This window comes from Sander vitreus, chromosome 4, assembly GCF_031162955.1.
Source record: "Sander vitreus isolate 19-12246 chromosome 4, sanVit1, whole genome shotgun sequence".
Classification (NCBI taxonomy): Eukaryota; Metazoa; Chordata; class Actinopteri; order Perciformes; family Percidae; genus Sander; species Sander vitreus.
The window spans coordinates 5,855,747-5,883,114 of NC_135858.1; the positions used below are offsets into that span (position 1 = coordinate 5,855,747).

The 27,368-nt window shown below is 40.4% G+C and overlaps 1 protein-coding gene and 2 non-coding genes across 3 annotated transcripts; all 3 read right to left on the minus strand.

The window, feature by feature from the left end:
- Positions 1-8,544: 8,544 nt before the first annotated feature.
- Positions 8,545-8,617, minus strand: trnaf-gaa (transfer RNA phenylalanine (anticodon GAA)). The gene has a single exon. It is a non-coding gene; the product is annotated as a tRNA-Phe (tRNA).
- A 2,522-nt stretch (positions 8,618-11,139) lies between these two features.
- Positions 11,140-11,212, minus strand: trnaf-gaa (transfer RNA phenylalanine (anticodon GAA)). Its single transcript has one exon. It is a non-coding gene; the product is annotated as a tRNA-Phe (tRNA).
- A 4,619-nt stretch (positions 11,213-15,831) lies between these two features.
- Positions 15,832-17,361, minus strand: LOC144516176 (G-protein coupled receptor 22-like). The gene has a single exon (XM_078247373.1). It carries the CDS (start codon positions 17,359-17,361, stop codon positions 15,832-15,834), a length of 1,530 nt encoding a protein of 509 aa, XP_078103499.1.
- Between the last annotated feature and the right edge of the window lie 10,007 nt (positions 17,362-27,368).

The following is a 27,368-nucleotide window of genomic DNA, read 5'->3' on the forward strand; positions in this document are numbered from 1 at the left end:
GCAGTACATCAAAAATATGGTGTTTTTTGAAAATTAAACCATGTAAACCTATTCTGGTACAACCTCAAAATACAATTATGAACCTGAAAATGAGCATAATATGGGCACTTTAATGGAACTGACACCTTCCTTGAGTCAAACAGACTGTGAGAGGCATGAAGGAGATCAGTATTCTAAGGTTTTTTGACACAGCACATTTGTGTTCATCAAATAATGTTTCCGTCACTAAGCCACTGTTCTCTATCCCAGTGTAACCTTTTATGCCTGAAAATCAAGATAAAAGTATCTGACCATGTCTCTGTGACAACTTTAGGTGTATAGACCTATACATATAGGATCACTGAGAAATGCCGTAGAAAGGTAAATCAGCTCAGACATATGAACATAAAAAACATATACATAAAGAGCACACTAGTTGGTTTCCCAGCTAAAACCTCTGTACTCTTGGAGTATGTGTAATAGAGCTCCCAGATCAAAGGTTTGGGAGACTGACAGAGCTAAATGTTGGACTGTAAGAAGCTGCATGCCTGAAGGGGCCAAAGATTCAGATGCTGGAACATAAGCAAGAAAAGTGGCACTTAGATAGTTTAAGCACTCCAATAGGTCCAGCAAAGCTATAAATGTTGCTACGAAGGTACAACAAAAGATAACCTACTTATTAACTGAACAGCCACAAATAGCACAAACTCTTGCACTCGCACAAACCGAATGTAATCGGGTGACTGCAAACATGACCACAGTCTTTTCCTCAATACAGTGTTTCCCTAACTACCCTTGACGTTATATACTGTAGCTAACGTTATAAATAATTTCTCCAAGAAATTGGATAACCATAACTTACCTTACGCAAATTTGTATTTGGAAAAGAAATGCAAATCGTGTGATGTACATGTTACCCTACTGTCTTCGAACTGCTTATTTGGTACTATTATTCTTTGCTCCTCTTCCATACCCTCCATTTCTCACATACTGCTCCTAACTTTAGACAGCAAGCAACTGCACTTTAAAAAGCTCACTGTTGATTCTAATGTTATACACAAACCACAATTGAAAATAAAAACCAGTTTTAGGTCCAATCATGTTGTTACATTTAGTACAATGGTTGAGGATCAGTGTTACGCAACAGGTCATGAACTTGAGTGTGCATAGAGAGAGAGTGGGGGAAGACGAGCTGCCAGGCCTCCCACATTCCAGACAGATATCAATAGACAAACGCTTTTTAGAGGGACACTCAATCCTGCCAGTAGGTTTAGTGTGTGTGTGTGTGTGTGTGTGTGTGTGTGTGTGTGTGTGTGTGTGTGTGTGTGTGTGTGTGTGTGTGTGTGTGTGTATTGGTGAGAGAGAGAGGAGACACTTTCTCTGTATGAAAATGTTTGATTTCTGGACACAACCCTACAGTGTAAACTTCTCATCTCAGTTTTTCTCCTGTATGTATTACTTATAGCTTCTATTTTAAATGTCCTCATTTATTAGACAGATTGACAGATGGTGGGAAAACCACAGATGCACCACCCATGTAAGCAAAAAATGCACACATGCTCAAACACACACTAACAATGACACACACATTCACACCAGAGAAGGAATCATGGTGAACACAATAAATACTGTCACTTGGAAGTGTGACTGCTCTGCTGACATGTTGGCATGGTGCGTGCATTAGGTAACTATAACCTCAGTTATTAGGGGCCGAGCACCGGCAGTGGCGAAGGCCCTATTGGAACTGAAGGAATTCTTTTTTCCTTTTTTTCTGCAAATTAATCACCTTTTTGAGGGGCTTAACATACCCAAAAACTCTCCAAAATTGGCGGTCGCAACAAGCCTGGTGAAAATGTACATATTTTGCAGCCCCTGCAGTATGTTTAACGTAGACTAATGAAACGTGGTACACATTATGTAGCATGTCAAGACACAAAAAAAAACATTGGACCCATACCAGTGGCGGTTTTTGGCACGGGTGAAGCGGGCACCCGCCCAGGGCGCATTTTTTTATGACTCATGGGGGGCAGCACGAGCACTTAAAAAAAAAAAAATCCTCGAAGCGGTTTTCTACAGTTTTATCTATTATTTCCCCGTGTGGGGAATTGGCAAATTTGCGCCCCTGCTTGCTGATAAGATGCCGTGCGCACACTGCACAGAGAAGCTGTGTGAGAAGGGGAAAGGGGAGTGGGGGGCGTGGGACAGTTCACCTCTGGGTCGAACGGGTTGCTGGGCATAGGCGCCGATACCGTTGGTGCTCCGCTAATACTGAGCACCCACGAAGCTGATCGCTGTTATGTGTCAGTTAAACTTTTCATCTCAATCCTATCCTGAGTTGAAAGAGCCTTGCCTATGTTACGGCTTTATTATCGAGTTGATAGGCGTGTGTGTTCGTGTCGGCCGTCTGAAATGCAAACATCATTTTTAGGGCGTGCGCCCCTGAGATAGGGGAGCAGATTTCATACAATAACATCATTGATGAGTTTGCATCAAGGAAGGCCAGAAAGGTCAGGTTTTAGTTTTAGTTTGTGTTTTCTGTTCTTAATAGTGTAACAGTTAGATTCTCTTTAGTGTGTTTTCACATTTGTGTGATGAAGGATTTGTGCTATTTAGAATAGGCCTATTTATTCTATATTTTATTTGTATATTATTCTTAATATTTTATATTATTGTTGCTCTCTGCTATTGTTACAATTTTTATATATCTGATTGTATATATTTTTGGCACATTTCTATATATATATATATATATATATATATATATATATATATTATAACATAAGTGAAAGAGAAAATTATATTTCTCAATTGCACAAATCTTTCATTAGAACATTTGAAAAACACACTTGAGAGAATCCAGTTATTTAACTATTGCAATTACAACAGGAAACACACTTTTTAAGTTGCACAATCTCCACCGCCAACATTTTCAAAAGACAAAATATGACAGTATAAGTTATCAGAACTTAAAATAAATATACACTATAATATAGTAATTTTATTTTTTGGGGTGGGGAGGGGTGGGGGGTGCTCGAAGGGGGTCTCGCCCTGGGTGTAATTCAATGTAGAACCGCCCCTGACCCATACCTTGATGCAACAGGAAGTCTGCCATTTTGATTTGAAAGTTCGAAATTTGTGTGATTTTGGCCATTTCCACGTCGTACTTTAACAAACTCCTCCTAGAGATTTCATCCGATTAACGTCAAATTTGGTCTGTGCCATCTTAAGACGTTAAAGATGAAAAGTTATTAAAAGAAAAACTTTTCGTCATAGGGCGTGGCCGTGGTGGGGCGGCCATTTTGTGCGTTTCGCCATCGAAACAGGAAGTGGGTGTAACTTGAGAAAGATTAATTTACCAGTGTGATGATTTTACCACAGCAGAGAAAGCAGACTTGATAATATTGGAATTCTACAAATTTTTTTCCACACAAGCACTTAAAGTTCAGCCCCATTGTTTGGTGAAGAGAACAAATGCAAACCTTTCTCAATTGCAGCTTTGACTTAATGACGTAAATCAGCACCCAGGCATTTGCAAAGGTCAGCGCAGTTCAGAGAAGGAACAACACAAATCTGAATAACAGCATCTACACAGATTACACAGAGAAACAAGCCTCCCCACTGTCCTTGGAGCTTGTTCGTTGAACAGTGAGTGGGTTTGTTACTTTCTACTCAGTCAGTCTGAGAAGACAATGCCTCCTTTTTGTCTCAAAGGACAAACGTGAGGTCATACTCTGTTCCCTTATACAACCTTCCCAAGTTGGTGTACATTTGGACTGTATGCATCATGGTGGGTTATGTCACAAGAGCTCTACAACAAGACCATCTTAGAAGTACTACTTTTCTGTAGGCCAGATCTCTCCCATTTGGGAACACACGTATTTGAGTCATGCAGCAACTAATGAATATTAATTACATTTCGTTCTGTTCTCTTACTTTGTAATATTTTGACTGTTATGCACCACAACAGTGTGTTTACATGCAAAGCAGTAACCGGGGTCTTACCCATTCTCCTCGTATACATAAGCGGGGAAGAAAGGGAAGAATGACGGTTACAGTAGGTGGCGCTCTGCCAACTTACAACTGGTCAGAATAAGGTTTTTTCTTCAGGTTTACTTTTATCAAAATCACAAAAAACGTCAAGAAAAGAGTCTTTTTTATAGTACTTGCCATGGGGAAGTCCTCAGTGGATTTAAAGCAGCGGTCTTCAACGTTTTTAAGGCCAAGGACTCCTCAGTTGAAAAAGAGATGGAGTAGGGACCCCCTACTTAGATATTGTATGAAATAGAGTTGCATATTAAAAGTGATGTGATAACATTTTTTGTCACATACAGAAAATATCTCCTCACTATCCGAGCTGCCTGTCCCCTGAACACACTGTAAAAAACGCAGTCTCTGTAGACAGCCCAGGCTCCACAAACGGCAACAAAAACAAACTGTGCCAACCTGCACCATTAAACATAACAAACAGTGTTCTAGCCAATAACCGACAAGAAGGATTTGGGGGTGGGGCTTGGGGGGTTAGTGCGCAGAAGGGAGGGAGAGGGGATGGGATGAGGAGGAGGGAGGGGCGAGCTAGCCTCATTTTGTTTGACAATACTTCGAACGTCAACAAGTAGTAACGTCACCCAACATCGCTTAGAGCACCTTTAACCTGGGCCTACAATAACGTATAGGGCGGACTAGAGTCTTCATACATACCTTTTATGGTGCCTTCAAAACTAAGCTATTAAAATAATAATTGTTGACATATTCATATATTTATACGTCATGTTTTAATGTTAGAATGTGGCATAGTGAATCCTTAAGCTTAACTTTATCTGTGGATGGCTACCTTATGGCTATCTACAGTACCTATAGGCACTTAAGCCTATCATCAATGTTGTGTAAATTAAAAAAAAAAGATTTATTATTACAAATAATATGTTGGATTCAAGTTTTTTTTGTTTACTATTAAACAATAATTGTGTGGCCACCCTGCAGCTCCTAGGGGTCTTGGACCCCCTGTTGAAGATTTCTGGTTTAAAGGTTTAAACCTTGTGCTGGGGTCCATAGAGAATGCTTATATGTTCAGCATCTAGAACTTTTAGCTACCTACGCCTTTGAGTGGAGAGCGTGGAGAGGTGGAGAGGGTGGACAGCTTCAGATAGCTGCATCACAGAGGACTTTTCATGGTCCTCTCATGTCAGCACCTTGGTGAAGAAAGCCGGTCAGGGTCTCTACCACCTCAGACGCGTCAGAGACTTCAGCCTGGATTGGGAACAGGAACAAGAGGGATCACCCAGCCTGCAGAGGGTATTCAATGGCTGTGGTAGAAATACTGTATTAAAAAAATTGGCAGTGTGGGAAAACGTTACACAGCTAACTGTATCCAGTATCATCCATCGCTCACTGTCATTGCATTACTGTACCTGACAGTAATGCAACTACCTCACAACATTGTATATTTTTCTACTCTATTTTGTGTATACAGGTTGAGGTGAGGCCATATTGCCTTGCAATATGACATCAACCACTCTACTACTTAGGCCTCAACCTGTTTTGCAAGTACGAAAGAAACAGGGGGAAGGTTTGTTGGGTGGAAGTTATGTAATGCCAGATTGGCTGGGGCATCTGTAGGAGCTGCTTGGAAGTGAAACTAGACTGAATGGAGTTTTGATTAGTTAGAGCAAAAACATTTTCTCCCCACAACCATGCATCCGTTCAGCTGTCTGGACTGTTCTCCACCTGCAGATTTCTTTCAACCACCTAAATGAATGGGTTTAGAGCTTGACTGGCATCATCAGGCATTCTTTGTAGGTCTCCAAGAGCAGTCGGAACAAAGCCACAAGGAAACCATACTACAGCAGTGGAAACACACAGTGCAAGACACAATCAAAGGGGAGAGTGAGTGAGAGAGATCTTGCATAACCAACAGCACAGGATATTACACGGCAACAAATTACATAGCAACGAATGAGAAATGAGAAAAAGGCACACGATTAGTCTGTAATCTGTGACAAATGTACTATAAGGAATCAGAAGTGCATTGACGTACACACATTATAAGCTCAGCATCATTCCCCTCAAACACAATTACAGTGTGTTTCAAAAGCAGGCATACATGCAAGGTTACAGTACATTACTGTATTAATAAAACACTTATTTGCAAAGACACTTTTAAGAAAAATATGTTTATGTTGCTGTGGGAGGGTTTTGGAGAATAGAAAGTGTGTACAGAGACACACACACACACACACACACACAAAACCCTGCAGCTCACCAGAACATTTTGCACCTTTCCTATCCCCTTCTGCCAATCTTCTGCATTGTTAGTTCTCAGAACCACTCTCTGTCTGTTCATTATCAATGCACTGCTGATTATCACATCACCACAGAGAGCCGGTTGGCCATTCATTCAGGTTTCAATGGGAATGACGCAAATCCCTGACCTGTTTGGTGCCCCGTGGCCTGGACCTGTTCTCTTGGACTGTGGCTCTATTGCATCTACACAACGACAGGTTGGAACAGCTGAGCGATGGTGGTAAAACCTGCTGCAGTCCTGCTGAGTCTCTCCTGGCATGATCTTATCTCTGATGTGACCTAAAGTATGTGGTGTTTTGTTACATAATTGCTGCTTATTTAGCACCAAAGTGTTTCAACTAGACCTGACAGAAACATATTAAACCAAAATACACATCAATGTTTGTCTCTGCTACCTCCTGCATGTTGCTGGTTAGCTGGCATTACATTACTCTACTTTTTTATCCATTACTTAAATTTAGGTACAGTTAAAAAGCATTTCTGATGTATATGTATGTGTGTGTGTGTGTGTGTGTGTGTGTGTGTGTGTGTGTGTGTGTGTGTGTGTGTGTGTGTGTGTGTGTATGTATGTGTATATATATATATATATATATGTATATTTTATATATGTATATTTTCTGCATTCGCACGTACATGCACGCACCCATCATATAACATACCTATTTACGCTGTCATTATATCAGTTGTTACAGATTAAACTATCTATGACATAATGACGTAATGATGTAAGGAAAGAGAGTCGTCCCTGGCTGCACTGACCCCCTGCAAAACACAACAAGTTGTCGTTACTTTTGTTACAGCAGTATCTTTCAGTGGTGGAAAATAACTGAGTATATTTACTCAAGTACTGTACTTAAGTACAAGTTTAAGAGACTTCTACTTCACTTGATTTTTTTCTTTTCATGCTACTTTATAGCCTACTTCTACTCCACTACATCTCAGAGAGAAATATTGTACTTTTACTGCAATACATTTATTTGATACAGTTTTTTAGTCAGGCAACTAGTTAGTTAGTTTTCATTTGAAGATAATTTCAAATGTTATCAACAAATAAAATATGACATATTATAGATGAAGCTACCGGCAGTAAATAATCAGATCTAAATACTTTTTCTCCCACCTGTATCATCATTTTATTACATACATATGTGCCGGTATGCATTTTCCTTTTTCACCACTTTTCCTCCTTTTTTATGCATTTATTTAGGTTGTTTATTAATATAATAACCCCTTTCTTCTCCTCCTCTTCCTAGCGCATACCTGCATATTTCTCTGGTCACACGTATGCAAATGAACATACATCACACACTTTCATACATGCACAGAAACATATACAAATAAAAAAGAAATGTGATTATTGACTGTATGTTTTGTCCCACCTGTCTAATTTGTTTGTCTAATGTGTCACCTTCTTGCACTTCAAGAAGTAGTTCTTCTTATCAATATATAGTCCAAAGACACCCATAAAAGATGGTTACAGCTCTGATGAACCAATAGGCTACTTTTTGTAAATATGCTTGGAATGGGGTATTAAAAATAAGAAATACAGTAAAATGTGTTTGTTCTCAAAACTGACCTAAAATTGTGTACAGGTGCAATAATCCATCTACTTCAGTTACAGTGCGTGTGGCTGTAGTGTTCAGTCTCAGTTACGAGGCTGAAACTCTGCATGAGTTCTGCCATCTACTGGTTGTTAAATGTACTACTGCTGTATTATTATCCAAAACGTTTTGTCCTCTGAAAATGCAGTAATACAGTAATAAATCAATAACCTATACAAACACGTTTAAAGCAACAGTATTTTGAAGTAATGTTTTATCAAGTTAATGTTTAATGTCATGCTGCAAATCCCCATGTATTTCTAGCACTGCTTGCCCTGTACTGTATAATTCAGAAGTTTCCATCTGTATTGCATCCAAAGCATAGATTGCATCCCAAAAACAGCTATCATACCAAATTTTGATTTTGCCTGTGCCCTCAAAAGTTGCCAACTTAATAATTTATTAATAGCCTACTCATGTATCGGTTTTAACATTCTGGAACAAGATACATAGATGCTTTCTACGTTTTGCTATGGACAGTTTATGATAAGCACCGAGGTATAGCAGGTTGTTAATTAACAAGCTGTATTGAAAAGTTGAGGCCTGTTTAAAGGTTTCTTGCTTTTATTTGATTTAGTCTTGCCTTTAACGTGTATTTCTTTATTTTGTAAGCTGTGACATAATGACTTAATTTGCATAAAACAGTTTTCATTAAAAACATCCCTGCCGAAACCCGGGATCGAACCAGGGACCTTTAGATCTTCAGTCTAACGCTCTCCCAACTGAGCTATTTCGGCTTCTCAGAAGTACAGATGCAATGTAGAATCATTGATACACGATAGAGGGCGACCTGGCCTCACGAAAACGGCGTTGGGATTTAAATGTTTTTTGATTTTAACTAAATTATATTAAAATGCAAAAACCATCCAAACTTCTAGCTGTGGCCTCTTTGTTTTCGTTACCTTACCTTTCTTTTACCTCTCGAAATTCACGGAGCAACCTTTAAACGCGAGGGAGACAAATTAAGCGATTTGATTTGACTACTAAAGATTGAACACGCCATTTGATTGGCGTTTAGAAAGATTTCATTTGCCGAGTAGTTGGTTGTCAAATTATTGATTTAGACCTTTGATTTACTGGTGAAAGATTGAACACGCCACACCACTGTTATCCAATGATAAGAGGGCGATTTCAGTTTACATAGGCTACTAACTTGTTGGGTGCAATATTGGATTATAACCGCAGAGGTGCCCTTGATCTATAGCTACTGTAGGTTTATAAATCGTCAAAATTAGATAGACTAGATTAAATTACATTACATTATTATTTTTTCTCACAAAAACTGTGTTTGATTTTAACATATATCAAAGGCAACTTTCCTTTTCCCAAACTTTCCCTCTTCAGTCCCCTTACAGGTTGTCTCATTGGAATTCCAATGAGACAACCTGCCTTTAAAATGCAAAATATATCAAAACTAGTAGCTGTGGCCTGTTTGTTGTAAGTGTAAGTGCTGCTGAAATACTTTTAACCTTACCTGTGCGACATGTGGATGTAGCCACCAGAGATCGGTCTAGCATAGGATGTTATGCACCAGGCACTATTGACAGCTATAAGAGATATTTGGATTGTTTCCCCATATTATTCATAGCAAATGAGCATTTTAGCATCTAGTGTCTACAAAACAGTTTCCTAAATTAGAAGGCTCAAATGACCTCTGATATGTGTGGCTACGCTTCTGTTGTTCTTTCAGTGTGGTGTAATATGCTGGTAGTACTATAGTACCATAAACTGCATGTTTAGGGTAACGTTAAGGGTTTTACAAAACCCACATGGATGTGCATTGACTCATGCAAATTCACACACACACACACACACACACACACACACACACACACACACACACACCCCTTTGCCTCATTGTTTAATCTTGGCTTTCATGAGGAGTGTTGGGTTTTAGATGCAGTCTCTGAGCAACAGAGGCCAGTGCACTGCACCCAAAGTCAGACATGATGATATTGAAATCAAGTTTAATGTTTGAGTTAGCTCTTATAGTGCTCAAGCCATCTCTCATATGATACTCCCCAGTTTGATTGCTAAGCTACTGGGACACACAGTGACAACAACCATAGAAATAACATTGATTTAATTATATTTCCATAGTAACAACACTATACACAGCTATTTATATCATTATTTACACAGCTGCTTTATAATCAAACAGGGCAAGGAACAACAGCATTGATTTGAAACACATCTGTATGTGTAATAATAATAATAATAATAATAATAACAGTGAACTTTATAAGTCGTAACCCAAAACATCTTTTGTAAACATCCATTACATTTATCAGAGCAACCCCAACATTTACCTTGAGCTGTACTTGTGCAAGTTATGATGTTCAAATCATAAAGTTCAAATCTGAGGGTGTCTTTGACAGGCTGGGGAAAGACAGTGGTCCACAGTTAGCCAGACATCAAGTTTGCATGGAGTCCATGATGGAAGAGGTCAGTTATGATGCAAGAGCCAGCAGATGCAGGCAGCATGTGCGGCAGATGTTGAACTAAGGGCAGAGAGGCCATAATTATATTTGTAGGCATTTTCACTAACCAATGAAGGGTCTGAACTGATGTTATTCAAACAGTGATTCGGTTTATCATAACTGTTTTATGGTGTCTAAATTCCCCCCAACATTGTCTGGTTGTTTTGAAGAGCACTGAACAGCCCAGCAGCCTTCCAGCTCATGCATCATCATATGAGCTTCTAATGCACAGTAGTACTGTACATTGTAATCATGCTGTTTGCCTCACAGTGGGGTTTCCCACTTCCTTTCAGTACTATATTTACCCTTTTAGCATTCACCAATACAAATCCTTTGCTGTTATAAAATCGGCATACTATACACAAGTTTATAATACAGGCCTACATATATACATTTTATTTCATTCATAATTTGTAGGCTCTGCACATGACCTTTGAGTTTAATTTTCTCATCTCTTTCTATTAAATTCAATGTGTGTGTTAACTTCAAACTCTACTCTGAAATGTTTTTTAAATCTATATCGGTTTTCACATTCTGGAACAAGATAAATAAATGTTTCCTATGGACAGTGTATGATAAGCACTGAGCTATAGTAGATTGATGATTAACATGGTGTAGTGTGAAGTTGAGATCTGTTTGAATATTGTTTACTTGTATTTAGCCTTGCGTTTGATTAGAAACTCAAACGTTTATGTCTTTGTTTTGATAGTTGTGACCTTAAGGTTGTGACATTATTATCTAAATGGCATAACAGCGTTCTTTTTGCATTAAAAGACTCCTGCCGAAACCCGGGATCGAACCAGGGACCTTTAGATCTTCAGTCTAACGCTCTCCCAACTGAGCTATTTCGGCTTGCATACCAACTAGGTGAAATGTGTAAGTATTATTATACTGTAGGTTCAACTTTAAAATGACTGTCTAAAGAGTTAACAATTTTCTCAGAAAAACTGTGTCGGAATTATACAGTTTTGAAATTTATTTATTTTTTATTTTACCTGGATTTGAAATTATATTAAAATGTAAAAATCATCCAAACTTGTAGCTGTGGTCTGTTTGTTTTCGTTATACCTAACCTTACCTTGTCTTTTCGTCATGAAGGATGAAATGTGTTGATGGTGCCGCTGTGTTTTAATGTGCTGGGTAATGTCATTTTTCCCCACCGTGTGCTACATTAAAATCAATGCGACACACCTTAGAAATAGCGTGGAGGTTGTCTATATGACTAGGTAAGATGCATGTAAATTGTTGCGCCCAACACTGTTGAAATGTTAAGCTATATTTCGATTTATTTGCGGGAACACCGCCTTCACCTGCCATTTTAATCGGCTCGTTTTCGGGTCTGAACTTTCCGCGAAGCTTGCGCAGAGATTCACTGCGCAACTGGGTTATAGGTTGCCAAGTTGAGGTGACAAACGGGTTGAAAATTGTAGGCTATATGGTGTGTGGATTGTGTGAATAGTATGCGTTTCATACAAGATATGGCAACTGGTCAACATTAGACAAACATATTGGTCCGATTATTTATAAAGGAGTTTGGGCCATGCAAATTATGGGAGTTTCCCGGGAGAAATAACAAACCGGGAGGGGTCCGGGAGATAGGGCAAAAAACGGGAGAAACCCGGGAAAAACGGGAGTGTTGGCAGGTATGGTTTAAAATGAATGTCTAAAGAGCTAACATTTTTTTTGTTTGGAATTATAATGTTATTTGTTTTTAAATTATATTAAAATGTAAAAATAATCCAAACTTGTAGCTGTGGCCTGTTTGTTTTCGTTATAGCCTACCTTACCTTTCTTTTACCTCTCGAAAACCATGGAGGAAAGTCGGCAGCTTACGCGACAGAGACAAATGAAGCGATTTGATTTCCAGGATTTAAATGTTATTTGATTTTAACTAAAATGATATCAAAATGCAAAAATCATCAAAACTATAACTGTGGCCAGTATGTTTTTGATATGTTTGAGTGCTGCTGAATTACTTTGCCCAGCAGGCTTCATCCCACATGGATGACCTTCTTTTTCCCATTCTGCAGAAGTCTGTATCGCCTCCCTCCCACGCAACAAAAAGCCCAAGTTTTCAAACAGCATGCTGGCAGCTTTTCAACTAATACGTTCACTATAGCTCTCTGGGAGGAGCATGGCATGAACACTGCAGGTAGGCTACTGGAGGTGCTCAGTGCCTACTGAGGGCACCCATACTGAACATGGGTGCACCCACTTGAAACAGTAAAGGATGGCTTCTCATCAGAAAGCATAAAGCCAGTTCAACAGTGAAGTTTGCTTTCACGAAGCCAACAGTGACACGATAATGCTAAAATTAACATACAAATTGTACCGCCTACACACTATATAATTGCCTACTTTCTGGTTGTTATAAGTGCACAATCGTACGCAACTTGCAGTCCATTTTTAAAACAGACCTCATAGAATCACAATAAATAAACATGAGTATCCTATATGTTTATTTATTGCAACAATGTGCTTGTGTCTATGGAGAACGTGATGTTCTTTAGCTCAGCAGTATATCACTGTGTCCCTTCCAGTACCAAGGGATTAATCATGTGAGCTATATGGACAGGGTGTACATTGTCCTCATGCTGTTGTAGGTTTCATCGTAAGTCAAAGTCTTTATGTGGCAAAATGCAGTTATCACAGCTACACCCGAGGCCAAGGCTTTTTTTTATTTTTTGCAATCCACAAACTCATCGCAGAAAGCATACAGTACATGAATTCAAAAAGACATGAGTACAGGACGAAGGCATGAAATACAGACCTCAGTTTCCAATTTCATTTTTATTCATATAATTCAACATTGCATGGTGATACAGTCACATAAAAACAACACCATGAAGAAAACTTAGCATATTCTTGGTGTACATACGATATAATATATATTTGTTTCATGTGTTTACATTCAAGAACACATCAATTGTGTGTGTCATATATTACACAACCTCTGAAATGAGCCCCAGTGTGTGTACATCATCAGAACGGGGAACACAAGTCCTATAAAAAATCCTACAATCTGTTAGTGCTCGGCTGTAGTGACAGGTTGAGTTGACCCATGGGACCACATGTTTGGATGAGCCAGCTGCAACTGAAACACTCTAAATCTAGAAAAGTCAGTCTATAATCACATACAGACCAAGTGACTTGTACTGCTGATTTCACATTAAATACATTTTAACCTGGTCAATATTTACAACATGTACATTATTGTTATTTCAAAGGAGTAATGCATGCTTTATAGTATGCCAAAACCCCAAACTAAACCACAGTGGAAAATTAAATATAATGCAATCCAAAAGAATTGACCTGCAATGAATAATATTTGTTTTTTTAAGGTTGTAAGTATCCTTTTTGTTTTGAGAATGTGTCAGAGAGGTGTTGATTGAACTCGGTTATTATATTATATATATTATTATATTCTATAAGATTGTCATTTTTGGTGATGCACTGGACTGCATTATATTAAAAGGTTTTCCTGTTATTTCTCCTTCATCTGTCTATTTTACAGTATTATAGCTACTTCAGCACAGCCAGCTGACTTTACCACATAATTCTGTCAACATTTAAGAAATCATTAAATAGATTTCTTTTTTTTTTTTACTATTAGCAGTAGTTAGCAGTTTGGGCAAAGAGGCATTGCTAAAAGAGTTAGATGAGACGTTTGATAGCACTTTCATGTGTGCATACATGGCCGTGTCCGAAATCGCATAGTATCAGTACGTACTTAATATGTATACTATTGTTCAACATACTTTTGTGTGAATTATCAGTAGCCCATGTATCTTTTAAGATGCACTGAGCTGTAATTACCACGTCACTTTCTGAGAGCTCTTGCCCGTTGGAGACATGTAACCATGGTAACCCGTGCCCCCTTCAGCTCTACCTGCATCACCAGATAATGCTTACATTACTGAAAAAGGTAAGCAACTAGTCCAATGGTCGCAGATTTCTAACAGAAATGTAAATTGAAGCGTTATTGACATAGAGAGGCAAAGTCCCTCCCCTTCTGGTGGACCACCATTGGACCTTATTTTGGGGGGGAAAAACATGTACTGTAGTGCATGGGGAGAGAGAAATCATTTTTTTATCCCGTTTGAATTGAGCCATGATATAGCTACACATATGATGTTTGCCAATTTAAAAGATCATTTTGCAGTCTCAGTTTCTTGTAAAACTGTTGAAGTATAAGAATGGAAGACTACTCACCCCAAAGTCGCACGAGTGACGTCTCGCTAAAGCTACAATGCCTGTGTGTTTTGTACAGGAATGTAATGATACTGACACAAGCAACAGGTCTTGCTTGTTCTTTTGCTTCCCGGCTGATAAAAAGACACTGGATAAAACACATCAGTTAAGATAATGTTACATGTGTTGTAGAAAAGATCTAAGCTAGCTAGCTAGACGAGATATGTAGTTTACTTAGCTGTTTCACACAAAAGTGGTACTACGGAAAACTGACTTTCTTCACTTGCAAAATTCTTATCTTTTAAATTGACGAAATGTTTGTGCTAAGCTAAGCTGTTGGCTGAAGCTTCATATTGATTGTACACACAACCGTGGTATCAATCTTCTCATCTAATTCTCTGCAAGAACGCCAATAAGCCTTTTTCCCAAAATGGCCTTTAATCAATGTGCTTACTTTCTCCAAGTAGTATATGCAAAACATCAATAAGACATTGCACCATTTGATACAAATTTAAGAGCAAAAGAGTTGCATTTATATGAAAGAGCATTGCAAGATTTTATGTAAACACTGTAACATTGAGAGTTTAGTAACTACTTATGATAAAGCAAAACTGCATTTAATAATTCACACTAGCCTTTTATTGTTCTCTGACTTATTCACCTCCTACACCCGGAAACATTTACATCTCATCATTCTATCATCTGTGTCTTGCTTGTGAATATCCAGCATGATCTCTTTTTAGTTCAAAATACACATATACTATCACAGCAGAACTAAGACAGAGACAATATTGAATACATTCAAAGAGTTTGATAAGTATTTATTTGTTCGAAGTGTCAATGTTTATTTTAAAGCTGCCTGGGGGCATTTGAGTGGGTGGCAGACCAGTTTATCTGCTGCTAAACACATTCTTTGGAGCAGTTAGGTAAGCACCACTATGATAATGCTCTATTATACAACTCCATTTGTTAACAGACTTCACAATTTGAAAGAGTGCAAATTATATACAGTTTTGTGTTTGCTGTTGTATGATTTTCTTCAGCAGCAGAGGCTGTGTGCACCACAGTGACGACAACATCCTGCTCTCACTGATGCCTGAGGTGAACATTAGCTCTGTTAAGCATGGGCTTTCTGCTGGTGGTTACATTTAAACATCTCCCAGAGGTGGAAATGTGTTTTTCACATACTGGCTTCACGCACCAGTGAGTTTCATAATAGAACACACCTGCAACTCTATCCTGCTTTTTAATTGTACTAGCCCGGCCCATGTGTGTCAGTCTCAGAGGCCCTCTGCCAAGCAGCGGTCAGTACCTTTGCTTGCTTCCAGCCGCACCTGCCGGCTGCTTTTTCTGTTCTCCACCCAGGAGTTGTGTATGATGGTGCCCCCTGGTGAAGGGTCTACCTGGAGCAGGGACACTACCCTTTTCTTAACCTTAGCACGGAGCGCACGGCGTAGCTTCTGTCGGGTGAAAGCGTAGAGCAGAGGGTGGGAGACAGTTGTGCCGTAGGCCAGGGCTAAGAACCAGAGGCGTAGGCTGACCAGGGCGTCACTGGGGCCTATGCCCAGGATTAGCATGTTGGTCACAGAGAGGGGAGCCCAACAGCCCAGAAAGGTGGTGATAATAATGAGGGACATCTTGAACACCCGCCTCTGCCGCTCGCGTCGATCCCTGTGTCGCCGCACTGCCCGCCTCAGGGCAATGATGGCCGACACAGAGGCCTGGACACTCGTGGTGGGCATTGCGGTCGCAGCGCCTGTGTCAGAGGTGACTAGTGGAGCAGAAGAAGACAGCGCAGGCGGGGAGGTCGCTGTGGGGGTGGGGGAGGAGGAAGGGATGAGGGGAGGATGGCTGAGCTGTTTAGTACCATCTGTGGTGCACTGCTCCCCTCCTACCTCCCCACCACTATTATTCATTCTGAGCCCCACCTTTTTTTTCTGTCTCTTGTGGGGCCCCCTGAACTGCTGGCCCTTCTTCATGTGGGAGCCAATGCGGATGTTTAAAGCCCTCAGAATTCTGGAGTAGGTAAACAGCATGACTGCCACTGTGGTGAAGAAGATGGGTACCTGCAGGATAAGATGGAAATACATACCCAGGCCTGTGTGGTAGTCCTGCCCGCCAACACACAGCAGTGTCTGGTTACGCCACGCTGGCACCACGGTGGAACTGATACCATGTGAGGACAACGACAAGCGTGTCACCTTCCCTCTCTCCTCTGCTCCTTCTCCACTGGACCACTGCACCTCTAAGAATGGGATAAAAAACACAGCTACCGAGGTGACCCAAACGGCAGCCAGGAGCAGCGTTGCTCTACGTGTGGTCAGCAGCCTGTTGGCAGGCCGCACTGAGATGTCATATCGGTCCAAGCTGATGACCAGGATGTTGATGGCTGTGGATATGCTGGCAAAGGTGACACATGCCTCGTGGAAGCAGCAGAGCAGGGCCAGGTTTGGTCCTGGAGGCAGCAGCACAATCACCAGAGTGAGGGGCAGACACAGCACACATACCGCCACATCCAGCACATGCAGATTGACAGTCACCATATTGCTCACCGAGTCCACTAAATTGGATTGAGAGAAGTAGAGCACCAGCACCGTCAGGTTGCTGCTGAAACCCAACACTAGCTCCAGCATGAGGAAGGAGGTGAGTGACACCTGGAAGCCCAGCGAGTATGGCGTGTACCAGGACGCCGGGCTGCTGGGCAAGCCCCCTCCTTCATGCTCCTGAAGGACTCCCATTCCCTCCAGGCCGGCCACCGTCCCGAGCCAGTCACTGGAGGCTGGGCCTGGGGTGTAGCTGTCAGTCTCCATGACGACCTCTCAGCCCTCATATATTGTATCTGTCACACTGTTGATGAGCTCCCATGATGCACCAGGCTGAGCCTCCATGATGCAGGGATGAATAACAGCTTGGTGACAGCGCTGGGAAGACAGGAACACAGTCCAGACAGATGAGAAATGAAATGTCGAGGAGAAAACATGTCAGACATCTCAACATTACTTTGGATAGAAAAGTCAAAACAGACCCATGTTGACCAAAAGAAGAAAATCTATCTATCTATCTATCTATCTATCTATCTATCTATCTATCTATCTATCTATCTATCTATCTATCTATAGATTGATTGTTATAAATATGCATATATCATCCAGCGTCTGCAGGTTGAACAGGTGCTGCATTATGCATCAATCCAGCCTTCAATCTGTCTCCTATCAGTATCCCTGATTACCATTTAGGCTCAGCCACAGCCTGAGACCTGCACACAGGCTGTTAGAACCGCAGGCCGCCACAATAGGCCATCAGTATGTGTACTGGAGCTCAGGGGAATGGGCTTTTGAATGAAGATAAGTAATCAGACCAATCAACAGCCCTCTCAGTGGATCAGTAAAAACAACACATTCAGCAACGGACACAAAAAATTGGTTACAATCTCTAGTCTGCCAGCTGTAGCAGACCACATGATTTATGTGAAATCCCTCTACTGCCAAAAGAGTATATTTATTACATAAGTGTTGGAATGTTAACGTGAACATAAACAAAAATGTAAACATGCTTTTAGGGGGAGTTCCTGTACATGCTGTAACTATTTCTTGACAAACAACAATCTGTCTGCCAAGCACATACTGTCTGTGCAGCATCTCCGTTGGTTGACCAAAAAACTCACTGTAGCAACAGTGTTATTGGTCCAGAAATAGAATTAGTTACACCACTCACGACGCTGTAAAACCACAAATTGTTGTTTTCATATTTCATATTTGTGTGCTGATAACACAAACTGATCTTTAGTGATCAAAGTGATCTTAAGAGGTGGTGGTAGGCATATGTGTGTTGTTTTGAAAGAGCTAGGCTAGCTACTTTAAACAAACTATTGCTAAACTAATTACGTTACGACTCTAGCTTTATACTGTACATTACAACCCAAACATGGGCTACATTCACACCGCAAGTCTTAATGCTTAATTCGGATTTTTTGCTCAGATCCGATTTTTTGTTTGGCTGTTCACATTACCTTTTAAAATGTGGCCTATATCAGATTCCAGTGTGAACTGTTTGAGGTTTCGAACTGACCCGCATGCGCAAAAGAACAATAACAATGATATCAGATGCAGCACGCTGTTGCGCTAAAGTTAGGAAGGTTATGGAGGAAGTAAGCATTTGACACTGCAGCCACGTTGTCCTGTGTCCCCGTTCTTCCATCTCGTTTGCTATTTTTTCAAAAACGGAGCAGTTACAGTATGATCCTTCTAGTTTTGATTAAATTGAAGTATCTCCCCATACACTAATTAGGTCTAACAGCTCACTCTCCCTCCATTGACCTGCTCCATCACTGTTCTCCAAGTTTAGTACTTCAAGTTTTTAATTGTACTGTCTGTGTCTAGGGCTAACTCCCGCAGGCGCATACTTGTGACAAATGTCGATGTAGATTGACATTTGTCATGTGTGACAGTGATCACACTGCAGCCACATTGAAGAAAAAGTCTGACCTGGTCATTTGACCCCAAAAAAATCAGATTTGGGCCACTTTTGCCTGCAGTCTGAACGTAGCCATGAACAAACATAACTCTCCCAAAATTTCAAATTGTTTCTTTAAAAGACCTTGTAGCACCTATAGTCTACAGATGTTTCAGTCCCTTTGTTTAGACATTTTTTAGTATTTTGTTAAAGGCACAAGTACTTCATGAGAAAGAGAGAGAGAGAGAGAGAGAGAGAGAGAGAGAGGGAGAGAGTGTGAGAGAGAGAGAGGTGAGAGAGTGAGTGAGAGAGAGAGAGAGAGAGAGAGAGGGAGAGAGTGAGTAGAGAGAGAGAGAGAGAGTGAGTGAGAGAGCGAGAGCGAGAGAGAGACAGAGAGAGAGAGAAAGAGAGCGCGAGAGAGAGAGAGTGAGAGAGAGGGAGCGAGAGAGAGTGAGAGAGAGAGAGAGCGAGAGAGAGGGAGAGAGAGAGAGAGCGAGAGAGAGGGAGAGAGAGAGAGAGCGAGAGAGAGAGAGTGAGAGAGAGAGAGAGAGAGAGAGAAAGAGAGGGAGAGAGTGAACCTGGTTTTAGGCTTGATGATCCAATCCATTGTTTTGAATTCTGGTTGTGGTGATTAAGGGTGGTGGCTCTAACTTATTCTTTAGTAATAATGGCATGAAATGGACAAATGCACAAAAAAAACCTATTTACAAGTGTTGACTTCAATTAAATATCAACCAACAACTAGACTGCTGTCATTCAGTGCTGCAGCTCGCAGGTCATTGATGACTTTTGTCGTGCTTTTTTGTTATAGCTGTTAGACACAGCCTGTTGGTACACAGGCACCCAGACAGTACCTTACTGTTGTATTGACAACCACAGGATTAAAGGCAGTGTGCACTGTGCAGAACACAGCTGATTAGAGGGAGGCCACTGATTGCACCTGTGGGGAATCAATTGAATGATTAAAATCACAGCTTCCTTTCCCCTAAAATCATTAAAAGGTGACCATTCCAGCATCAAGTGTTTAAAACATTTGTTGACGACCCTACAGATCTAACAGATCAACTCTTATCTGCTGGCAACAAGACATTCGGTTGAGCGATGGACTCTCCCAGTTTCTGTTGCCACGGAAACCCTACTACAGTTCTGGCAGAGGTGCTATAGTATCAAAGTGTGTGACACTGAGCTCGTTGGTGATGCCATGCTAGTGACAGGGAGATAGTAGAGAAGTAGAGTTAAAACATCTCTCAACTACAAAAAAGCTTGAAACGTGTTACATCCATACAAAAATGATAAGGGAAAATGATAAGGGAGAAAAAAACAAATTCACATACTGACATACAAGATGTCTGTTTGTATGTTGACTTTCATGTGTTCCTGTTCAGCAGAATGGGGGAGGAAAGGGAAGTCCCCTAAGATCAACAGCAGAGCAATATAAGCCAATTACAGACTTCATGGAAACAAGAGGCAAGTTTCTACAGAACTGTTTAAGCTAGCGAGGAAACCGTGGGCAGATTTATGGTTTAGCTTAAAACGTTTTTTAAGACAGAGATATCTCATGGGGTTGTAAGGAGAAATGAAAGGAGAGATACTGGAGAAAGTAAAGTTTAAAAAAAAAACTTTGCTTAACTCATTTTGGAGGTTTCCAGCTGCTCCATTCGTGAGCAGACTGATTTCCACTAGGGGTGCACCGATCCGATATTAAGATCGGATATCCGTCCCGATATTGACAAAATAGCTGGATCAGGGATTAAGAAAAATTAACAGATCCACGGGCCGATCCAGTTTTGTTAGTTTTTTCCCCTCTGTCGCGCGCGTGTCGCATGCTGGAAGAGTTGAGTGTACAAATAAATAAGAATCCAATACATTACATCTATGTTATTTTGTCTTAGTTAGGAAAGTAATGTTCAGTTAGGAAAGCCTGGTGCCTTTAGTCTCTTCCACATGGTGGAAGGAAGGTATAAGGTGGAAGATCGGTATCAGGTATCGACAGATACACAAAGTCCAGTCATCGGTATTGGTATCGGGACTGAAAAAGTCAGATTAGCACATCCCTAATTTCCACCAGAGGCTGGAACTGCAGAGTGAAGATAAGGGGGCATGGGAGTGGGGAGTGGGGAGGGAGGGGGGTTGTCAATCGAAAATGTAGAGAAGTGGTGGATTCTTGTTTAAAAGAAGGCATGCATCACCTGGAAGTGGGACATCTGAAAAACAGGCTGGAAACCTGAGACAGATTACAGAAAATGTGAGGGAAGGAAGTAGAAAAGAAGTGTGAGCCAGGAGCCTGGTAAACACGATGTCCCAGTGGGCAGAGATGGCAGCTCTTTTTTCCACTCTAAAGTCCTATGTCACTAACTGCTGCTGGTTTCCTGGTTGCTTTGGTTGGTTGGTTTCCTTGTCCCAAAAGACTCCACTTACGATTGCCTGAGTGAAAAGCATGATGCATGCACGGGTAAGATGCTAAGCACAGAAAAAGTGGACAGATATCGCCAATCTGAAAATTGCAGCGGAAAAGCAATCCGGTCATCGAATGGAGACTGGAGCTCTATGATACACAGGTTTTCCTGTAATATAAGCATTAATGGTTTGGCTGTGCTAAATTTAACTCTCGCCAAAATGCAAAATTTTAAGATTTACCGTATTTTCGTTTTTCGGTCAAATGGCCTTTTGAATGGGAGTGCTAGGGGCACTTTTATGATCGCATCAAAATCACTATTTACTATTTTAACACTAAGAAGGCTCGACACAACATGAAACTTTTCTCCAAGTATCACCAGGGTCTCTACACCTTAACAAAAGCACTGAGAACATTGTTTGTGTACCCAGAGTTTACTAAAAAGAAAGGTTTTGAACAACTCACCGTAGCTCTTGTTGTTTCCGGCCACAGCCATTTTATCAGTCAAAAACCATCAATTTCCGAATGCAACATAACAGGGAGGAGAGTAAAGATGGAAAGCTCCTAAAGCTTAGTTCCATATAAATGCACAGATTATTTCTTGTTTTGTCGTTATTGAAAAACAATACTGACCTCGTAGTTCAAAAAGGAGCCTCATATGGAGTCCGTTCATTCGCATTCGGATATCGACTCGTTTTTGACTGCCGAGGTGGTAGTGGCCGGAAACAACAAGAGCTACGGTGAGTTGTTGAAAACCTTTCTTTTTAGTAAACTCTGGGTACACAAACAATGTTCTCAATGCTTTCGTTAAGGTGTAGAGCCCCTGGTGCTACTTGGAGCAAAGTCTCATGTTGTGTCGAGCCTTCTTAGTGTTTTAAAAATAGCTATTTTGAGGCTAGCATAAAAGTGCCCCTAGCACTCCCATTCAAAAGGCCATTTGACCGAAAAACGAAAATACGATAAATCGTAAAAGTGGCGTTTCCGTCCTAATTGGGCTTTTAAACAAAAGTTTGACTCGGGTACATTCACAAAAAGACTCTAGGTTGCATTTTGGCGAGAGTTACACTTTAAGAATGTTGTCCCTCTTTGAATCTGAGTGATCTTAGGCTTTGCAAAGCACTTTTTTTATTTCCAAATCCAGATAAAACCTTGTGAGAAAGCAACTCCACCACTCCTGATAACTAACTGTCAGCCAGAGGCAGGCGAGTGTGAAACCAGGTGCCTTTCTTAAGATGGCTTCCTAATTATGTCGCCTTTGAGTTTCCAGTTTGAATCCTTAATTTAGAGCCTTCTGAGGCTAACACTTGCTAGATGGGAATTTTGGTACCACTCTGGTATGCATCTTCTCATCTAAATCTTGGCTAAAAAGCAAATTTAGCATAATGTCAACCTATAGCTTTCACCAAAATGCACCCTAAAACACAAAGCTATGTGTGCTGTACCTTTGGCACATTTTGTTGTTTGATAATAAACTGATGTTAATCTTGGTCATATCTACAGTTGATGCCTGTATTTTTAGTGCAAAATGCAAATATGTACACATTACCATGTGCAATATGTACACATATTCATGTCATTCTGTACAGCACTTCTACATCACATCTGAGTCCTAATCTTTCATTTTTGATTCAGTTAGGAGTGTCTCTGTCTTTCGTTTTGATCTCCTTTCAGCTCTTAACCTGTTTGGGCTACTTTGGGATTTTGTTTATTGTCAATGTTATTCAGGATAATCAAGTTGAACATTAAAAGTTTTCAGTGATTTAGAAGCAGTAGAAACAGAAACAGTAGACATCAGGTTCTGCTAACAAACTTAAAAAGCAAGAACTTCTTTCTGCATCTAGTTTTACACCAACGTTCAACAACCACAAAGGTGAAATCCTTTATAAAGAGGAACAGCAATTTCTATTTTTACTTCTCCACCTAAATGATTCACGTTTCGTTTTATGATTCAATAGTCAGACTTGAATGCAATAATTTAGAACTGGTTGCTGCAAATTGTAGAATGTAATTCTGGGATATGTAAAAAAAAAAAAAAGGTGTGGAAAAGTGAAATAAATGTTTTAAATTATAACAATTTACAGTGCATTAAAGCCTCAGCAAGAGGGTTAATTCACAAACTGGTACACCACATCCAAAGCTACCACTTTCTACACATATCTAGGTGATGCCCTACAACTGTTTCCCCGCTGGTAGGGAAGCCAGAAAATATGTGACAAGAGACTGTCTAACATGTATAATTGAACAGCGATCACATCAGCATTCCCCCGGAGCGGCAGCACAAAGATTAAAATACAGTGAAGATAATCTTAATATTCCTGTGAGACAAGCTGATGTAACAGGTTGTCAAAATGATATATAGTGAGACAATAGAAATGCTGAAGAAAGGTACACGAATAGTAACGGGGAATACAGATTTAATGTAGGATTTGTATGGGAATACTGTGAAAAATTGTGTTTTAATCAACCACACTAAAAAAGGATCACGATTAAATCAAATCAAGCAACAAGTGTTTGATATTTGACTCTTTTCTCTCTCAGTGGAAACCTAAGCAGAACCAGACACCGCTGAGTGCTAACACTGTAATTAAAACAAAAAACCTTTCAATTGTATTCTGTCACTAATAACGTTCATATTACTGTAATGTTAAAGCTTTGCAGTTGTGGAATGTAACTAAGTACATTTACTCAAGTACTGTAATTATTCAAATGTTTAAGGTACTTTATTTTTATGTTACTTTATTCTTTTACTCCACTACAATTCAGGGCCAAATATTGTACTATTCACTCCACTTCATTTATTTGACAGTTTTAGATACTAGCTACTTTGCAGATTTAGATTATGAACACATATACATATTAATTAAACAAATTAATAAAATGAACACAATGATCAGGGTGGGCATTTAATGATTATATCTATCTATATACATTTTTTTGTCTACTTTAGGTTAGGTTAGGTTGATGAAATAAAGTGGACCACCACAAAATTTGGCAGAAACTTGATTTTAACAAGACATGACTCATCAGGAAAGCAGTGCACAAGAATAGAAAGAACAGCATTTAAACCTGAGAGTCTTTAGTGTGTATATATATATATATATATATATATATATATATATATATATATATATATATATATATATATATATATATCTACACACTCCCTCTGTGCAACACCCACCAGCATGTGTGTTAGCACAAGGGTAAAAAAACATAAGCTGTCTATTTGAGCACTCTCTCCAGTCACCATGACATGACGGAGACAAAATGTCAAGTCAAAGCACTTGCAGGCCACTGCTCAACCTCGGCACAGTTGGCCTGGGAGAGCAGCACATACATATTACTACATTAGTGCACACACACACACACACACACACACACACACACGCACGCACACACACACACACACACACACACACAAACACACACACACACACACACACACACACACAGATGTACAACAGGACACTTGCTGAGTCTAAGTGCTCTTGTAGCTGTAGTATAAATACAGATAGGACAAACGTATCAACTGGAGCAGCCTTGGAGTGTATTACAGGGTTGTAAATGTAAGGGATTATTTTCTCTGCCAGCAGATGAAATGTAAAACAAATATGAATTGAATAAAGAATCCCCACTGAATCTAACTCCCAGCTGCTTGTCTGTCATTAACAGGCCAACTCTTTGTGGCATGACTCCGACCTGAGTGACATTACATTTATCATTTTCAAGATTAGTATCATCATGTAAACTGTAAAAAGTATTTTAAATGCAAATTAATAGTTCTATACAGCTAATATGTCCATTGTCTGCATAGTTATATAGACCCATAATGGGAAACGGGATTATGCAAAGCCCTACTGGGACCGCACACACACAATTTTAAATAATCACACTGTCGAAATTAAAGCTGGTGGTTTGACAGAACAATCTAAACTCAAGGGTTGCTGCTGTTTCCACAAATATGTCCAAAACAGGCTTAATCCTCTTTTGAAAAATGGAAAAGTATTCACAATAGCTGCAGTATCATTATAGTTTAGATTTCTATAACTCATATTCTGTTTGTTCTTTATTTGTGTATGGCCTCCAAAATATTTAAAACTTTGTTAAACAAAAAAATGAGTTGCCAGTTCTACAACACATACTATTATACTATATAATACTGTATGTCTTATGATCTATATAAAGAAATAAACACATGCTGCGTCCTGACACTCTGAACTCTCACTGCTGTGTTAACAGCAAGGGTGCGAGCAGGGTCAACGGTCCTCTTCATTCTGATTGGTTTATTGAACCTCTGTCCAGGGTTTTTACATCCCTTAATTGTGGCCGGAGGAGCAGCTGTAAAAAGCAAGCTGGACGGCATGAAATATTAAGAAATACAGAGTGCTTTAAAGGGAACATATGAGGGAGAGTAAAATCAAGCTAACCCTCAGCTTCTATAGGAGACTCATCTTTAATCAATGTGTCTCTTAGGGCGCTGACAGAGCCGATTATCGGCCGTCGGACCGTCTGGCGAGGTCGGTGACTCGAGTCTGTTCGGTGTGTTCCGTGCCGTCGTCCGTCCGAGGAGCCGTCGGCCTTCATTTGGGCCGACCCGATATGCTCAGTTGGAGACAGGGCAGTCGGGACTCACCCGGAAATGGCGAGCAGATGAGCCTCTCATAATCTGACGAAAATCTTTTAAATTGACCTTTGTCAATCTGAAATGAAGACAGATTCAGCAACTGCACGGCCTATTTCTCGCTTAAAATGTTTTCAGAAACACGTTTCGGTGAACTATTTTAGTACAATATGAGTATTCTCGTATACTCATATTATAGTCGTATTCTGAACAAGCCGCCATGACAGCCTGGCTGTGAATTTCCGGAGAAAAAAGACCCACGTGACGCGTTCGTCCTATCAGCTGCCGGTTTTCAATTTCTGGAGATGTATTACGTTTCGCGCACGCGCAGAGCGTACGCTTGAGTCGGCGTCTCCTCAGTGTGTTTTGAGGCATTTTTTTTGGACCTCGGGGACCCGACTGATCAGTCCGACGAGGAGAAGTCTGATAGATAACTTGCACATATAGTGAGTGAGTGCACCTATTACCATTTTAGTCATTTACCAGAATACACTACAAATCCATTATTCAGACAGACTCTGCAACAACGGGCAATTCAGGCTCGAGCAAAGCCTCCAGGCTCTCACTGAGGACCTTTGTGTTGTCCTGTGACCTGAATGATTGACTGCTGAGCTGAAATATGGACCTGAAATAGTCAGCCATTGAAAACTTAAGCTTGGGGAAGAAGCAAGTGGGGGAAAGGAAGAAATAGAGACAAGAGAAAAGAGAAAAGGTGTGTTTCAACCGACAGATGGATAAATGCTCAACAGAAAGCCATTTAATGAAAAATGATGAGGTTACTTAAGAAGGGGGCAATGAGAAGACAATTTATCCATGTGTGTGTTAGCTGGCGACAGCAAGGGAAGAGAGGGGATGATGATGTTGTATTGACACGCACACACACACACACACACACACACACACACACACACTTTCTGTCTTCAGCAGGATTTGCTTTCCTTCTTTTATGTTCACAATCAAAGCTGTCCACAGAACACGGGGACGGTGTGGCAGAGGAGACGCAGCTCAGACCCAAACGCTTTCATCAAGACTTCTCTCTTTTTTCTTTTTTCTTTCTTCCACCCCCACACTGTTGCAACCAACCCCTCCGCCTGCTGTGTCTTAGTTTCACTTTCATTGTCTTTATTTGTCCCTCTATACATCTCTCTTTTTAATTTGTTGTGTTCTTTGACATAAAACACTGTTGCTTGTGACAGCTGAGAGAGAAACTGCATGATACAGCATATGGATTGTACGGGAGTATAAATCGGAATGATTTGATTCTGTGACGGCAGAATGCATTTCCGAAATGCTGAGCAGCATATTGTCCCATCTGTCAAAACTGGATACAGTTCGCTTCACTGGCTTTC

What these genes read in the sequence shown, in the direction of transcription:
- LOC144516176 (XM_078247373.1), bottom strand. Translation starts at nt 17,361, where the DNA reads ATGGAGACTGACAGCTACACCCCAGGCCCAGCCTCCAGTGACTGGCTC.